General features: G+C 41.6%; 1 protein-coding gene across 3 annotated transcripts in view; it reads right to left on the bottom strand.

The window, feature by feature from the left end:
* The window catches only part of CHST9 (carbohydrate sulfotransferase 9), a 131,155-nt gene that overhangs the window by 106,125 nt on the left and 12,905 nt on the right, over positions 1–12,125 (bottom strand). Inside the window, exons 1-3 of one of the 3 annotated variants that reach the window (XM_027831837.3) lie at positions 11,562–11,833; positions 7,310–7,463; positions 320–534 (exon numbers count right to left, since the gene is read on the bottom strand). In XM_027831837.3, coding sequence (XP_027687638.2) covers positions 320–440 — 121 coding nt within the window. In that variant the 5' untranslated portion in view covers positions 441–534; positions 7,310–7,463; positions 11,562–11,833. Of the gene's footprint in view, positions 1–319; positions 535–7,309; positions 7,464–11,561; positions 11,834–12,125 lie in introns of those variants that run through there. The other 2 variants (XM_043539698.1, XM_007069680.4) reach the window with 2 other exon arrangements.

The raw sequence follows: 12,125 nt of genomic DNA, 5'->3' as shown, positions 1-12,125 counted from the left end.
AATTGACCTAAGCTACATCGACTCCAGCTACATTATTCACATAGCCGGAGTTGCGTAACTTAGGTCAACTTACCCCCGTAGTGTAGACAAGGCCTTAGGTAGCAGCAAAAGATGCTTGATAAATGCAAGTCATAGCATGGGGCAATTCCTTGATATGTATGCTGATTGCTGCATTGTAGTATAAAGTGTTACGGTCCCAATTCCGCTGCCCTCCCTCCCCATAAAAAATCCACACCACACCCTCTCAACAAATCATTCTTTTAGCTTAAAGCAGCAACTTAAAGCAATGGAGGCAATAAAGTTAAGAAAGCTATTTTACCTGTATGATGTTCTTCAATCCAGGCCTGCAGGTACATGAAGAGGAGTAGACCTGCTACTCCAAACATCAATATAGTCACAAAGACTTGTCTCAGGTTCATGACCCTGTCAGAGGGCTGCATTTCAGCTCCTTTCAGAAAGGTGCATGATTCACTTTTCAATAGGTTCTTAATTTAGCTGTATCATCTTTAGCATCCTTTCCTTTGAGACAGCAACCTGAAATAAAAAAGGACATAAGAACTAACTATGTCTCTTAAGTGGCTTTTCTTCAGGAGAACCTGTGTAAATATAAAGCATAATGGTTATGTAAGCTACTAAGCAAGGGGCACTGGCAACACTTGAGTTTATGTCCATAGTCCTAACAATTTTTCCATAATACTCACACTTCCCGAATGAATCTCAAAGACAAATTTATTTATTTATTTATTTATTTTTGGAGTGAAGGCAAAAATCCATTACAGAAAGCCAGAGTGTTCATGCTCTGTGAATGTGCAATATGGAGAGTCAGGAAATCAACTCCAAAACCTGAAGCCAAGACCAGAGGCTGACGCACAGCTCCCCACAAAGTCATTTCATCCTCTTAGCTATAAAACTAAAGGACATAGCTCCTCCATACCAGTTGTGGAGAATGTTGGGTTACTAAATCCATGCAGTTGAGAATATTGTAGCTCCTCTTCTTGCTCCATTCCAGTCTTTTATAGACTACATAAGGCAAGTGTGAGGACCCTTTCCACAGCAAGTAAGGGATAGACTCACCCTTGCACAGCTGGTGTGCCCACAGTCCCCCACTGCAGCCCCTACCTGGAGTTTATTAGTAACTGATATACAAGGTCTTTCACTGGCCCCCCACATCACAGCAGGGATTTCACCTTCCATCATTCAGTTACTTGAGGTCAAATGTAGCCTTCTCTAAACCAGTAAGAACCTCTATCAGATTATATAACCCAGCCTGAAGTGACGAGAACTAATGGAATTTTGAATCTGGCTACTTTGCAATCATTACGAATATATGGGGGAGGGAGAAGAGAAAGAGGCTAAAAGCCTGAGTCTTGCCACCGACTTCCCTGGTAGCAGAATCAAGCCCAAAGCTTGGCTGAAAAAATCTTATTTCTTGTATGGCACAGAGCCACAGGAGAAGGAAACTGTTCCTTTAGCAACTAGCACCTGCCACTGAAAGCTGATGTTAAGAGTTCATAAAAGTAAGGTACAAAAGGTTTTGTACAATATAAACATAAAGCTTCTTAAAGTGCATTAGGATGTGCTGGATTCTGAAAGCAATGGAGTACAATGTAGAAGTACATGTTAAATTAGATTGCAGCGCAAATAAAAATATTCTGAAATTCAGTACAATGGAGCCCTTGTAAATGAATATCTGATAAAAGACACTTTTAGCAGACTAAATCAAAACTATAATGAAAACTTAAGCTTTCAGATGACACGAGTAACCAACTGAAGAAGTGTTTTAAATGAGAGCTCTGTTAAAGGAATAAGTCTATTCATAGTGTGTTCATGTTTGTGGAAACAAAAAAGTAGCAGGTATTTAACAAGTTATATTTGCATGACAAAACCATTATATATGCTTTCCAGAGAAATCCAGAGCTTCATGTGTTTCACAAAAAGAAAGAAAATATTAACCTATTTCAATAACTCAGTGCTTGCAGACATATAAACTTTGACTTTACTGTGTATGAAAGCTTAATCTTTCACCTGGCACATTTTAGTATGGATATACCTATTGTTTATAGGAAGCTCATGTTAAATTCTAAATGTAAAGTGATGTTCAGAACTTGAAAATACAATGTCAATTTTTTTTTTCCTTTAAATTCTGTGCCATTAAAATTAGGGCTGTCAATTAATCAAAGTTAATTTTTTGAGTTATTTGCGTGAGTTAACTGCGATTAAAAAAATTAATCACGATTGACCGCACTGTTAAACAATAGAATACCAACTGAAATTTATTAAATATTTTTGGATGTTTTCTACATTTTCAAATATATTGATTTCTGTTACAACACAGAATACAAAGAGTACAGTGCTCACTTTAAATTATTTTTTATTACAAATATTTGCACTGTAAAAATGATAAAGAAATAGTATTAGTCAATTCACCCCATACAAGTACTGTAGTGCAATCTCATAATCATGAAAGCGTAACTTACAAATGTAGATTTTTTTGGTTACATAACTGCTCTCAAAAACAAAACAATGTAAAACTTTAGCGCCTACCAGTCTACTCAGTCCTACTTCTTGTTCAGCCAATTGCTAAGACAAACAAGTTTGTTTACATTTACGGAAGACACTGCTGACTGCTTCTTATTTCCAATATCACCTGAAAGTGAGAACAGGCATTTCCATAACACTTTTGTAGCCGGCGTTGCAAGGTATTTACATGCCAGATATGCTAAACATTCATATGCCCCTTCATGCTTCGGCCACCATTCTAGAGGACATGCTTCCATGCTGATGATGCTTGTTAAAAAATAATGCGTTAATTAGTGACTGAACATCTTGGGGGAGAATTGTATGTCTCCAGTTCTGTTTTACCCGCATTCTGGCATATATTTCATGTTATAGCAGTCTAGCAGGATGACCCAGCACATGTTCATTTTAAGAACACTTTCACAGCATATTTGACAAAACACAAAAAAGGTACTAATGTGAGATTTCTAAAGATAGGTACAGCACTCGACCAAGGTTTAAGAATCTCAAGTGCCTTCCAAAATCTGAGAGGGACCAGGTGTGGAGAATGCTTTCAAAAGCCTTAAAACAGCAACACTCCAATGTGGAAACTACAGAACCCCAACTACCAAAAAAGAAAATCAGCCTTCTGTTGGTGGCATCTGACTCAGATGATGAAAATGAACAAGGGTTGGTCCGCTCTGCTTTGGATCATTATCAAGCAGAACCTGGCATCAGCATGGACACATGTATTCTGGAAGGTGGTTGAAGCATGAAGGGACATATGAATCTGTAGCGCATCTGGCATGTAAATATCTTGCGATGCCAGCTACAACAGTGCAATGCGAACACCCGTTCTCACTTTCAGGCGACATTGTAAAAAGACCTGGGCAGCATTATCTCCTGCAAATTGTAACCAAACTCATTTATCTGAGCGATTGGCTGAAGTAGGACCGAGTGGACTTGTAGGTTCTAAAGTTTTACATTGTTTTATTTTTGAATGCGGTAATTTTTTGTACATAATTCTACATTTGTAAGTTCAACTTTCATTATAAAGAGATTGCACTACAGTATTTATATTAGGTGAATTGAAATATACTATTTCTTTTGTTTTTTACAGTGCAAATATTTGTAATCAAAAAATAAATATAAACTGAGTACTGGACACTTTGTATTGTGTTCTAATTGAAATCAATATATTTGAAAATGTAGAACACATCCAAAAATATTTAAATAAGTGGTATTCTATTATTAACAGTGTGATTAACCGCAGAATTAATCGTGATTACTTTTTAATCACTTGACAGCCCTAATTAAAATACAATCCTTCATAAAGTACAATGAAAACTGCTTCCAAACCTGTTAGCTTAAATTTAAGCTATATCTCAATGTCATATTTGCCATTTTATGCATTATGCCTATGAAGAACGTAGATGCCTAGACACAAGTGTGACAGACACCATTTTGAACTTATACTCTGGCTGATTTTTTTTGTATATGGCATGAAACAACTAGTTCAGACATGGAACTCTGTAGGAAGCCAATTAAGTAGCTTTATTTCATAGTATTCCTTTCTGGTTAACTAACATGCAGAGCTGTCATCTCCCGCTGTGGAAGCTATTTCCACTTCCAGCTACAGATATGGTACACTGCCTGGATATTAGTAGTCAGAAACTGGTGGAAGGAGAAACCAGTGCTCCCTCCTTTATATGCAGCATGTTTTTAGTGTGAACTGCTTCTAGAATGGTGGGGGAGGTGGGATCCAACTCCTCCATTCTTTTAACTAGGAGGCTTTTTCCATTCAACCCCTTTCCCGATGGTGCTCCTAGTGTTCTCACCTCTTCAGGCTCTTTGGGGTGGAGGAGGGGAGACCCAGAACAAGCCTACTTATTGTTGCCACTCCCTGTACCTGAACTTTAGTTACTAAAACGAATGTGCTGTATTCAGATCCATAGGATTAGCTCTGACAAACAGATAGAAGCATTCCTGCTTCATAAAGAGTTTGGATCCCTTTCTGGTTATAAGGAGAAAGTTAATTCAATCGCCCATAGAAAGCTGTGTTATTTGCATAACATTGATATTAGTTTGGATAAGAACTCAGAACAAAACAAGTAACATTGTTTGATGCTCAGAAAGTCTGAACGTATAATGGTAAGAAACATGTTCTCTAGCAGTTACCAAACCCTGAACTTTTTTGGTAAAGTTATTTGGGATGCATAGCTTTGTGTGTCTTACTGCAATAAAGACAAACAACCTGAATACATGCACTCAATGGGAATTTCTCTCACACATAATTAAACATGTGCAGTTTTCTTGCTTCTCCTTCCAGTCTCTTTTTCTCTGATCATAGGGGAGTGGCTGTAATCAAACCACTCGGGAATTAATGCAATATTTGGGGTCTACAAGAGAGACTTTATTAGGCGCCTTAGGTGAAATTGTGCCTCCAATGTCTTGTGCTGCCAGTTCAGCCCTTTCAGTGACACAGTTCAAGCATGTAGGAAGATACCTAATATTACTTCTGATGATACCAGATTAAGGTAGTCCATTAGCAAAAAAAGCAAACATCTTGCTCTTGGCACAATTTCTGCTTTGAGGTTGTGAATTCCACAGTGTTTTCTTTAGAGAAATCTCAAGATGCACTCCCATATATTTTATATTTGTGGAAGAAAGCTGGGGCCGGGGAGGGAAATTACACAAATTAGCATTAGTCACGGTGTGTTAGGAATATACCCATCTGACAAGAACAGTATCAATTAAAGTCAGCACAATTATCTCTTTACTGAGCGCTCACTACATGCGTCGTTTTAAATTGTGTGTGTTCATGTTTAGGCCAAGTTTCACTTCAGACAGCACAGCTCAGACTATTATGTGCACATTGAACAGAGCCGTACAGCTTCGTTATACAATTTTAAAACTGCCTAGCCTGAATAATTAGTGCAATTTAGTTAACTCAATGATTTGTAATCTATATATGAAAAATCAGAGAGATAGTTAAAATAAAGCCTCTGGGTCTACAAATCTACTGCAGAACATTTTAAGCAGCCACAGCAACATTGTGACAGATTGTCCCCTTTGGAATTAAAAACTGCAGGAGGGGAACAACTCTCTCCCCCGCCACAAAAAGGAACTCTCTGGAAGTATTACCTCAGAGATTAGTCCCCACTCCTTGTTGAGGGGATGGGAGGGTTGCTCCTCCCCTATGACAAAGCTTGCCCTAACCTCAGTAGAGCCGCCTGTGAACCCATTCTAGCCGTAACCCCGGGTCATCTTCTATCCCTAATTCCTTGACCGTGTGGCTCCAGTGGAACTATACTATCAGGGACTCCCCCTGACCTCAACTACTCCAGGCAATCTTCGGAGTGGGGGCTATAGGGTAATGTTAATGCAACTGAGAGAGACTTGCGTCCCTTTCTCCCCGAGCCAACTCCACTTTTCCCTCAGTCCAATCTAGCTCTCCAAGCACAAACCCTTAGATACAAAGGTGGGGGCTCCAAAAGATCCAAGAAAGGCAGAGGGGGAATAGGTGAGAGAGCACCATGGGAGTCCTCAAGCCCTGCTTTTCCACAAAGGTGGGATGAGCCAAGTCTGGCTAATGGTGCTCAAATCCTGCCGGAATGCTCCAGGATGCCATCCCAGCACCCTTTTGGGGAGCCAGACTGGCATGTTATGGCCCTTCTGGTGTTTCCATACCACCACTCCTCAAGTGCAGCACTCGCCCAGTGGTGGTGAACCCCTCCCGCACAGATGTCAACAGGGTCACAATCTGCCCCACTGACTTCAATAAAGGCAGTTATGGAGGAATTCCATAATAAGATTCATACCAAAAGGTTTAGACATTAGAGGCCTGGGATACATTACCACATGTTGTTCTGATCTATAAGTGATAAAGAAAGCTAGAAGAACAGAAGTGCACATATCAGTTTTCAGCACTGAACTCCAGGGCTAATCAGCAACAAGTTTTTAGTTACTGAGCTTGAAATGAGAGCTTAGAAATTTTAGTGAGCCTATATTCATTAACTTTTAATATTTCAAGTTCTTTTAAGAGCTATAGTATTTAGTAACATCGTCATATATAACAAGAAACCTCCCACACCATTAACATACAGTCATTTTATTTTTCCTCCCTTCAGATTTTAGGTGTAATCCAGAGAGGTACATCCCATTGCAGGATAAGCATCACCTGGTAAAATACTCTGGGCACCAGGACCCAGCAGAAATGAGGAAAAGCAGATCCTGATGCCTCTGCCACAACTTATAAGTAATCCCACTTCATTCAGTCCTCACCCTTTCCCTTCCCCACAAGCAAAACACTTGTCCCGGAGCTACATGACACTTCCCAGTTCTGTCTGCACTAGAGATATCTGACACTCATATCACTTTTTTGATTCCTAGCATGCAAGTCCACATGACAATCTGGTGGTAGCCAGAGCACAGAGGAGCTGAGTAACTCCTACTTTCAAACCTCCCTATAACTGCCACATCACAACCCCAAAAATCAAAGTCAACACAGAGTAAAAGAAACAAATAGTAAACTACAGAAGTCTGGCAACCCTGTCTCCTCCCATCCCCTTTCTCCTTGGTATTCTCCTGAAAGACAGAAAAGGACCAAGATTAACTGTTAGAGAGGTGGACACAGACACTGAGACAATCCCCTCCTGTGCATTTATTTTACTGGTCGTTGCCACAGATGTCAACCCACTACCTCAGTGGTTCCTCACACACACCTATAAACAGAAAACAGAACAGGGTCATTACTTGAAAGATACATAGTAGAGCTATCACAACCCCTCATACCATAGATGAAGCCACTTACCTCTCCACAGTCCCCCAGCACACGCTCATTTTTCCCTAGCCTTCCCCAAAGAACAGTGTGTGTCTCAGTGACTCCATTGTAGTGCTGTGGCATGCTGGGAGAACTTTCTGGGCTCCATGGATGGATGTTTCTAGCCTATTTCCTTCTCTGTATCCTAGAAACAAGACGTTAAAAAGCTATTAGTTCAGCAACAAGAAACATAAAAAGTTACCGAAGCAATTAAAAGGAGAAAGAAAAATCCAGCTCGTCACCTTTTCAACTATGGAAACTCAAAAAGGTCGTACGCCAGACTTCCAGGAACACAGGTGGGAGGAAGGTGCTGATACTCTACCATAGGAACTTCAGGTGGAAGGTCATAGCCCTAGCCCTTCATAACACATGTGGTTCCTCATACTGGACAGAGCTATTCTTATCAGTCATTGGAACAAATCAAAATTGTGAACATGTGCACTATTCACCATTGCCATTTTCCTGCTCCCGGAACGTAGCTGAGCACTCTGGGATAGATGCAATAGCCCACAGACACTGCAAAGTTTGCAGCAAGTGCTGCATGTGGACATAGTGCGCGGTGGGTAAGCAAAACAGGATACCTGATTTAAAAAACAACCCAAAACACTGTGCAAGTTGCAAGACTGAAAATCTCTAGTACATGAGCTAATGCCACAGCTTCCATCTGAAGTGGTGCAGCCTTACTGCTGACTGTTTGGTTGGAAGGGGTGGGTGGGGGGAAACAAACCCATGCTTACCAAATAAGACATCCATCCACACCTCACTCCAAATACAACCTATTCACCATTCTCCCTGCAGACTCAGCACACTCAGCCAATCAATGCTCATGCCCGTATCTAACTTACAATCCTTTGCAGTCAGAGGACTGAGATGGGTGGGCTCCAGCAAGAAATCATGTCTAGTCTGGGGGCTCAGGTGAAAGAAGGCTGAGAACTAAATGTTCAGTATAAGGACAAATGGAATACATTTGAAATAAAACTTTCCGATCTGAACTGTGCAGCTCTAAGTATGCTAGAGAAATTTTCCAAAAATTCTTACCAAGTTGTCCCACCAAGACAGAGTTTAACTGACAATGCCTTCAATCAATGTTAGCAATGGCGGAAGAGTTTTAGAAAGTTTCCCTACTGTAGACTGGGCTTTTAAAAAATAAAAAATAAAAATAAAAAAGGTTCCGGCTTAAGGATTCAAATTTTAAGGGGTTCATAGATCATCATCTAGTCAGGCCTCATGTATAACAGTATTACATAAATATGTATAAATACATAAAGTAATGCCCTGAATTATTTACTGCTTCAAGTTCAATAAGAGCATCTCTTTCTAAAAGAACCAATCTTGATTTTAAAGTTTCCAATGATGGAGAATCCACCATGACACTTGGTGTTAACTACCCTCATTGTTCGAAATTTGCACCTTATTTCTGGTTCAACATTCAACCATTGGACTTGTATCACCTACTTCGCCTGGAATATAAAAGTGAGGAATTTAGAGGATTTCTTTGACATATTGGATGATTTAGGCTTAAGTTTCTCACCTTCCATGCTCATTCTCCTTTTTGCGTTCTGTGGAGTCTTTAGCTCCAAGGTATCAATTCAGTTGCAGGCATACATTTCTCTCTAAGATCAGGATTTTTTTTTTTTTTTTTGGGTGGGGGGGGGCACAACTGCTAATTAGAGGCATTGAACTAATAGGCAGTCAAATAGAACAGGTACCTGGCAGCCATTTTGATTGCACAGGAACCCAGTGGGGAGAGAAGTATGAGGGGATGGAGAAGAAAGCAGACATCTCAACAGTTCTTCAAATTGCTAGACCAGTTGTAATACAGCCATGCCCAAATGTAACTGAAGGCATCATTTGGCTTTCAGAACCCTTATTACCGGCAATATTATATTGTGAGTAAGGAAGCCAACATAATGTTCATAGAGGTCAGGATGAAGGGAAAAAAAAAATCTTTAGTTGTAAAGTTCCACATTTGATGTGGAATTTGAAACAAAAATGGATCTTCAATTCCAAGTCACTTCAAAGAGCAGAGCTAAAAAACAAAACAAAAAAACCACACACACAAAACCCCTCCAATCCCTATAGCTTGAAAAATATTAAGGCTTCAAGAACACTCAGGAAATTCTAAATACAAACATTACCAGAGCAAGCTCAGCTCAGCCCACTTGCTCATGTATTTAGCATTTTTCTATTTCATTTCCCCTTATTACAATGTAAACCTTAATACTGTTATAGCAATTATGCCTTGTTATTAATGCACTTTAAACCATGCCATATATTGTATAGGATGAATGGTATACAGAAGGTAAACCATGTGCTCCTATTTACCCTGTCTTTGGGATATGATTTTGCAGTCTCAGTTTATTATGGCACCTACCCCTTAAATGCTTCATATAGAAGGCATTCATATTAATTAAGCAATAAACAAACAAAAATCACTTCAGGACAGAAAATTATTTGTCTCATTTCGTGAGATTTTTATTTTTCTTTACAGGGACTATGTAAAGGAAGAGGGGCAGTGATAAGCATAGAAAGCTGTACTTTCTTCTTCAATCATGATTGGGGGAATTGGGTAGATGCTGTAAATAATCATAAAACAGCTTAATCTCTGCCTTGAAGATCTTACAGTTAAATTTATGGCAAGACACAAGGAAGCGTAATAAACAATGGGAGGGAACGTGGGAGGTAGAGCAGTAATAAAGACACAGACTTGCTTAAAAACACCTGAGGCTCCAATCCTGCAAATACTTATACAAATGCTTAATTTTAGGCAATGGGATTAGCATGCGTGAAGTCAAAAACATGTTCAAACATTTGCAGGATTGGTGTTTGTGCGTATAACTAGATAGACAAAAAGCAAAATCTTTTCATAATTTCTCTACATTCAAATAGGGGTTCTTGTTTATTGATTGCAGTGAATCAAAGTGGTATTAGAATGCCAAGATGACTTGCTTTTTGCCCCACTCACTCACTCTGCTACCCAAAAAACTGTACAGGTAACACTACCTTTTATTTTTGAACCCATGTCCTGAATTCTAAGTTTCTGCTGTGCAACAATATTGCCCCCCCCCCCGCCCCCCAAAAAAGTCCGTCAGTGGAAAGGTAGGAGGTTTGTATCTTTTCACTTAGCTCACTTGTCACAGAATAAAGTAACCTAGCTACAGAGTTCCTTTAACTTCTTAATGACATAATTTGTCCATAACACATTGATGTCCCTAAAAACCCCCCAAAACAACAAGTTTTCCTTCTGTTCCCCTTCTCTCCCCTACCCCAAACCCACTAAGCCAGCTCATTTCCTCTTTTATTCCTGTGAAGATTTTTTTTGAAGTGTTTTTCATTGCTGAGTTGCCACTTGAGTGCCACTAAAATACATAATAAAAAATTAGTTACATTTAAAATGACACGGATATACATCATTTGCATACACTGAACAAAACTGAACTCAAAAGTGGCCAAGTGATCTATAGTATTATACAACACCAGTTATGTGAAAATACCTTCTGGCTCCTTGAATGATTAAGCAGTAAGTTCACATCAAGACTTTGATAAATTGTCTCGTTTCTCAGGTACTCTCTGCATGCCTTCATTCACCGATAAACCGAGGAACACACTACAATAAGTTACTATACAGCTCATCCAAAAACCCACTGAAGTCAGTGGAAGTTTTTCCCCCCAATGACCTCAAGTGAGCTCTGGATCAGGACCTAAAAGTTCAAGGGCAGCTCGTGAAAGCCAACACCACAAAGAGATTTAAAATAAACGGATGTGAATGAACTAAATAACTTTTAAGACAAGAAGAAAGAAAAAGTTAGTTTAAACCTCGACAAGAAACCCTCATTCCAGCCTTGCAAAGGGACTGACTTTGCATTAGAGGAGCGCTGACATTTCAGCCCCGCATCCTTTGGCACCACAGACAGAACCACCCTGGCTCTCGAGAGATCAAGAGTGGTTTTCTCTGGGGGAGAAAGAGAGATCGGAACCGCGCCCGAGCCGACCCAGAGCTCCGGGCACACCCTGGCCCCACGGCGAGCCAGCGGCAGGTCCCTCGGCAGGAGGCAGAGACGGGGTAATTTGGCTGCCAGCAGAGCCCAGGTTTAGGCAGCCCGGTGGGGAAGAACCGAGCGCATTTCATGGATAACCGCACAGAGACAAAGTCACCTGAGCTGCGAAGGTGTCCCTAGCTCCCTCCCCGGGCAAACGCAGCCAGCAGCCCCCATGCCCGCCTCCTGCGGCGGGGGGCCCTTACCGCAAGCCGAGCTGCGAGCCGCCCGGAGGTCGCGGGCTCTCCGCCGGCCGGAGCTCGGGTCCCAGCGGAAACTCCCCAGCCTCCCTCTCTAGCGAGAGCTCCCGGGGCAGCGGAGGCTGGAGCCCCCGCGCGCCGAGTCAGGCCAGCCTCTGGCCGGCCACCCGCAGAGCTGCCGGGGGAAGGCGGAACCATCGCCCCCTCACCGGACGGAGGGGCAGCCCCGCCCAGCGCCCCCGGCCCGCCTTCCCCCAGCTCCACGTGCGGGGCACTCGCCGCCTCCCAGTCCTTAGTGCTCCACTCCTGCGGGCCGACTGACCCCACTGCTGCAGGGGACACGTTGCGAATTAACCCACAGAGCTACGGCTAGTGGGGCTGAAAGCCTAGAAATCATTACACAGTTCCTCACTCACGTGACCAACGCGCCAGGTAATCAACCGCGGAAGCCCCTGGGAAGGCGCTCCCCTAGTTGGGCGCTAGCAGTTTCCCCTGCGTCTGTGTGGTCATTTTCTCTTTCCTGTTCCCAGGCACTACCCCCCCCGGTCTGACTTTGCAAACACGGCAGCA

This window comes from Chelonia mydas, chromosome 2, assembly GCF_015237465.2.
Source record: "Chelonia mydas isolate rCheMyd1 chromosome 2, rCheMyd1.pri.v2, whole genome shotgun sequence".
NCBI classification, from domain to species: domain Eukaryota; kingdom Metazoa; phylum Chordata; order Testudines; family Cheloniidae; genus Chelonia; species Chelonia mydas.
The sequence above is the reverse complement of the archived record's forward strand: the minus strand, read 5'-3'. Positions and strand labels throughout refer to the sequence as shown.